Source organism: Morone saxatilis, unplaced genomic scaffold (genome assembly GCF_004916995.1).
Source record: "Morone saxatilis isolate NCDOM2014 unplaced genomic scaffold, NCSU_SB_2.0 Contig0, whole genome shotgun sequence".
Lineage (NCBI taxonomy): Eukaryota > Metazoa > Chordata > Actinopteri > Moronidae > Morone > Morone saxatilis.
In genome coordinates, this window is record NW_023339650.1 from 6,051,571 (window position 1) to 6,057,551 (window position 5,981).

The 5,981-nt window shown below is 37.0% G+C and overlaps 1 protein-coding gene across 1 annotated transcript in view; it reads right to left on the reverse strand.

The window, feature by feature from the left end:
* col11a1a (collagen, type XI, alpha 1a) overlaps positions 1-5,981 on the reverse strand; it is a 79,742-nt gene that overhangs the window by 34,459 nt on the left and 39,302 nt on the right. The window contains exons 29-35 of the mRNA XM_035655967.1: positions 5,283-5,336; positions 5,066-5,173; positions 4,866-4,919; positions 2,359-2,412; positions 1,249-1,293; positions 1,015-1,068; positions 820-864 (exon numbers count right to left, since the gene is read on the reverse strand). Coding sequence (XP_035511860.1) covers positions 820-864; positions 1,015-1,068; positions 1,249-1,293; positions 2,359-2,412; positions 4,866-4,919; positions 5,066-5,173; positions 5,283-5,336 — 414 coding nt within the window. The remainder of the gene's footprint in view (positions 1-819; positions 865-1,014; positions 1,069-1,248; positions 1,294-2,358; positions 2,413-4,865; positions 4,920-5,065; positions 5,174-5,282; positions 5,337-5,981) is intronic.

Here is a 5,981-nt window from a genome sequence, read left to right on the forward strand (position 1 = left end):
GAGTACGAGTAAAACTAGTGGATTTAGTGGATGCTTTAACAATTATAATTTACATTGGCCTTTGACATTGGAAACACTGAATGTGACTATTTTAGTGAGTCATGATGAGTAAGTTACTGTAGCTAGCCATGTAGCTCATGTGGAAATCAAGATGAGCTTTTATAGTTTGGGTACACTCCTACATGCTTGTTTTGCCAGATTGCTAGATACAAATTCGTTTTAATCCAGCTTTGGACAATTTTCTTTTTTTGTGGAGAATCAGTTCTGTACTGCAAAGGAGAAATGGACATTATGACAACTGTGAGAACCAATGTAAAAGCAAAGGGATTTAAAAAGAATGCTCCTGTCTATCAGAAGAAGGTAGGAACAACAACATAGCATTAAAGCAAACCCCCAAATGATAGTAAGAGTTGTACATGGATGTATGTGTACAGTTTGTTGGCTAAGTTGCCCTAACCAGTAAACCTATCAACTTGTTTTGGGACAAGAAAGACTTGATAGAATCAGTGTGTGTTTATAAAACACACAATAAATCAAAAGCTTTACGAGCAAAGACTCACATATTTGAATGACTCTGAATCTATTATTTCTTTATTATTTCCAGTTAAACCTTAACTGCTCTTCTTGTCTTTCTAGGAAAACTGCTTTGCTCAGTAAAACACTGCCATGTTTTTTAGTAGCCAGTCAGAGGATGACGCTAAATGGCCTAATCACAATTCTTAATGCAAAGATAATATTGACAAACTGATACAAAGATGTAAGCGTTGTTTTATCCACATGTATTATAACCATCACAGACTCATTGTGTAATGGACTTACTCTCTCTCCGGGCGGGCCTGGAGGACCATCGTTGCCCGCTGTTCCCTGCAACACACAGCAAATCATCATCAGTTAATATTTACGTATGTCTTTGCAGATCTGCAGTAGAAAGGGCTTGTACTTTGTGATAGAGTCATTTTAAGGTATAAAGTTAGTGTGAGAGCTGTTTTATTCTGATTAATATAGTTGATGTACCTTGGGACCAGGTTTCCCTGTTGGGCCTCTAGCTCCCCGACCCCCACGAGGACCCTACAGAGAGAGAAACTCAAGAGTCAGATGGAAAGCCTAGTAATACAATATACAGTCTAAAGTAATAATATCAGATCCTAAAACTGTTGAAAAAGAAAGACTTCAGGTCAATACAAGATGATTGGATACTATTTGATTAGTTTTATTGATGGTGGAAATCATAAAGTGATAAATACATACTGTTGGACCTCTTTGCCCTCTTAGACCAGGTTTGCCTGCAACACCCTGTTAGATAGTCAAAGGAAAAACATTACATTATTCAACATGAATCCACACTGACAGCACTCTAACATCTCTCCTACAGATAAGGACTAAAATCACTTCTACAATGTCAAACAGCCACAGAACAAATAGTTTCATGTTCTAAATTAGTAGCTTCAGATCATTTTAAGACATAAATTAAACTTCAGTTGTGCTGAATAACATCTTCCTGATCTTTCAGTACATTGCATTGCACTGAGACACATGTTACTTGCATGAGTCTTTCAGTAAAATCTTGTAAAAACCTATTTGAGTTTGGAACTATGATCACTAATATCTTTGTTAGAAAAAAGTCAACAACAGGTAATATTGCAGTGGCAATAAAAAGTACTGCTGTTGTGTGTTTATAGGTACAATACGCACTTTTTGAATGACAAAGAATTTGCTAAGTAATATAATTTCCACTGCTTGGCTGGCTAAAGCAGAAGAAACAGTCTGCCAAAAAATGCAGTGAAAATATTTCTACAATGGACAACAATGGATTTCTGGCTTTAAGTCAACACTAGACAAAATTTAACTTTACGAAAAAAGTGTTTAATTTTGGCAGGTGGCCTTGGCATAAGTGAGATAATGTACTTCAAAGTATCCATTAAATGATTCTGACGTACTCAACAAAGGAAATTGCAATTTTTTCCCCACCACTTTATACATTTAAGAGCATCTGAAATTGATACTTTTTCTATCATTACCTCCATGAATCAACAGTTTTATTAGGAATATGAATTTCTGGGGCTTTTTCATGGATAACCTGTACCTTGAACCTTCTCAAAGCGGTGTGAGTTAAACTTATTTTCTTTTAGGGCTAGAAATGGTGCGAGGGGCTCAATGAAAGCACCATTGTTTCCACATCTTTTGTTCTCTCCCCAACATTGATTTTGCTGCCGTTATTTTTTGTGCCAAGTCACCATACAGATGCCTTTATAATAGGAATCAATTTTCTTTTGTGCTAGGATATGATGGCTTGGTGATTTTCATACACAAACGGGCACAGTGTGTGTGTATTCTATGAGTGTTTGTGTGTTTTCTTACTCTGGCTCCTTTCTCGCCGTTGGCTCCAGGGAACCCAGGGAAACCGCTTGAGCCCTGTCAATAGCAGAGGGAATATCATAGAGGGGAATGAGAGAAACAAGATAGAGGCTGGGTGGGTCAGGGCATGCATGATAATGAAGGCTCATCCTGTATTTATCTGCACTGTTGTTGGATATTGGCTTCAGTTACACACCGTAGATTCACACGGTTAATGCAACGGCCCTTATGTAAAATAACATGAATTTAGTGTGAGGTTTGAAATATAAAACTGATTACTTCCATGACTTTAACACTGTTAATGTTGTTTTTCTAAAAAGATTTTCTCTTATTCAGTTGAGTTAAACACCACTATTTAATACGATGAACATATTTAAATTGTAAAACACCTCTCTATATTTCTGTGAAGTGAGCATTTTACATAAAGATAACCTAACATTTCCTGACTTCCCAAGAGAATATATCAAATTCACAAACTTTCCCCACACTGGTATCTCTGCAATGTTTATCAAGCTAGTGGAACACAGGAAGTTTTTCAGGGAAATTATTTAAAGTTATATGAGTATGTGGGGAACACACACACACACACACACACACACACACACACAAAGAGAGGAATAACTGGCTTAGCACAACCCCTGTAAACACAAGACAAGACATGATTTTTTTTCCTTAGTCAAACTCTGTGAACGGGGGATTTAAAAGCAGCTTACCCATTCTGCAGCACCTCATCACACGTTGCATTAGGGACAGTCAATAAAAAAATAATCAATGACAAACCTTGACTTCCTCAAAATTAAGATTTCCACATGTCACTACAGTTCGGTTATGTCTAATACCTTATGTCTAATAAGCTTTTCTCTCTCTAAAATGTTGACGCACTGTCAAACCTTGACTCACCTATTAACTTAGTTCATCGTGTTTAGAGATTGTGAGTCGTTTTCAGACTCAAAAGTTTGTAAATTCAAAATCATATATTTTTCTTTTGCTCATTACTAAAATACTGATTTAGGGGCTCATTACAGGTCTAACAGCCTCGGACATTAGAGTCATGCCATCAGCATAAAAATACACACGGAGAGTAAACATTTCTCTTTGCAGTATTCTGATGAAGTACAAACCCCTGCAGTAATTAAACCTTATACTGTGGCTGTAAGTCCCATAGGCAGTGTTTAGACATCCAAGCTGGCAGCACCTCTCAGAATCAACTCATGTTCACTTAGACGCTTACAGTAACTGGTTCTACAGGATCATCAGACATTTTGTACGTTTTGAATCCACATGTACAGTGGGTGGAGGACAGCAAGCTGATGATTTGATATGAGAGATAAGCAAGTGCAAGGTGAATATGGGTTTTAAAATAATCTTATATGATCATTTTAAAATGAAAATGTCACTGAATGAAAGACTGCTGTCACATTTTAAATGAAACCAAAAAGCTTCAGAATAAACTGTAAGACATTGGTATGATTCATATGATATCCAAATGAGACTAAATGAGTCCACTCTTCTTATTCTCTATCAACCAATCTCTAAAGCACATTTTATGTACCACCATGTCAGATTTGGCAGGAAACAGCTGCATCGCTTTAAAGCAACAAACGGAAGGGGGCACAGTTTTTGCAGCACAATCACAGCTAAAACTTACAGAGTTTGTGAGGTGGGGAAGGGCAATCATATTAATTCACAATAATTGAGCCATTGGTAATCAATTACCAATGATTAATACTAAACAAATCTGTAATGAAGATGTATTTTCAATTAAGATACCCTTTAAACCCTCAAAGTTATAAGTTACAACTTACTAATGATTCACAGATCAGTCATAAGGAATTGATGAGGAGATGTTTTTGGGTTGCCAGGTTGTGAAATGTCTCTCTATCTCTTGTTTACCCTTTCTATTTGTTCGTTGCTTTCTCACTTTCTAATAATCCATTAAGACTGAAGTTACAACACACACACACACACACACACACACATATATATATGCTGTTAATAAATGCATATTGCATTAAATAATAAATACATTCTCCTCTAAGATAAGTGAACTAACAATCTATCTGAATAATTAAAGAGTTAAAAAGACAACAAATTTGTTCTTGGTAATGGATTATAAGTTATCTGTAAACATTAAATGATATATTATTCATTAATAAAGACAAAAGTAATATTAGATGCTTCATTTCCAGAGCTATCACTTTTACTTCCTCCCCAAGAAGGCAGGTAACACTTATCTGCTTTGACTGTCACACCATTCTGCACTGAAATGGTTTATCTTACCACGTAAGTGTTTTCACTATGAACAGTTAATAATTCTTTATGGTAAATCAATTTACATGAAATCATCACGCTGTCCAGTGCAGACGTTTTTATCTGTTGTGTTATGCCAGTGTACTCTGATAAGTGTGAAGCCTTGACAGTTGTGATAACAGAGCAGACTGGGGCAGATTCAGGCAGAAATAACAATTAAAAACCCATCCCTTATTTTGGTGAGAGTGATGCTAACTTACCTTAGGTCCTTGTCTTCCTGGATAACCTGGCAATCCTGGAACGCCCAGTTTACCCTGAGAGACATCGACAGCACAAATCGTCAGCATACAACTTTAGCACAAGGAAAGCAAGGTTCAAAAACTCAACTGAGATGAAAACATGGCTAGATATCTATTCTTGTATCAGCTTTCAAGCATCCTCAGTGCTCAATCAGGATTACCTTTTCTCCTGCAGGACCAAGGGGACCTGACTCTCCGTTGGGGCCAGATCGGCCTTTAGGACCCTCAGGACCATCCTCTCCACGGGGTCCAATTATGCCAAGCTCACCCTAATAGACGGACGGAGAATATCACAATGATGTACACTAATTGTCTGCATGAGAAGAATTAAGTTATTTGTATGACGTTAGATGATGTTATTTCAGAAATGCTCCTCACCCGGTCTCCTTTGATTCCCATGTCTCCCTTGAAACCTGGGAAGCCATCCTCGCCCTAAAATGAGACAAAAATAAGTTGTCAGTAATTAATTGGTTATTTCATTATATTGTTGTTTAAGGCATTTGTTTATTTCACACTAAAATACTTTGAAATTGACTATCTTCGCCTTGGCACTGGGGAATTTACTAAGTCTCTTGACATTTTGTATTTATTGAACATCTGTTTAATATTCAGCCTGCTCATGTTCACTCTGTGGATCACAGGACTGATGCTGCTATCTGCTGGCCGGACAGTGGAACGGCATTTCCAGGGAACTCTGTTTAGCTGTTGGTAGGTGAGCTGTGCTTATTGTACATGTGTGATTTTAGGCATTTGAGATATTTTGATTAACAAATACATAATATACATCTCATATTCAGATGTAACATTTCTCAAAAATACAAAGGAATAAGATTTTGTACAATGAAACAAATGACAATTTTGTAAATTAAGCTAATTGTTTGGCTCAGATACACATAATCAAACGGATGCAGAAGCACACAATTCACTTCAGCCAAACCTTTGTCTACTTTCTTTAACACTTTCTCTTTCTAGTCTGTCGCCTGTCCATGTTTTCAACCTTATCTGATGCATTATGCAGCACTGAGCATGTCTGTTGCCAGCAACTCAAATCACGAAGACCTCTCTCTCTCTCTCTCT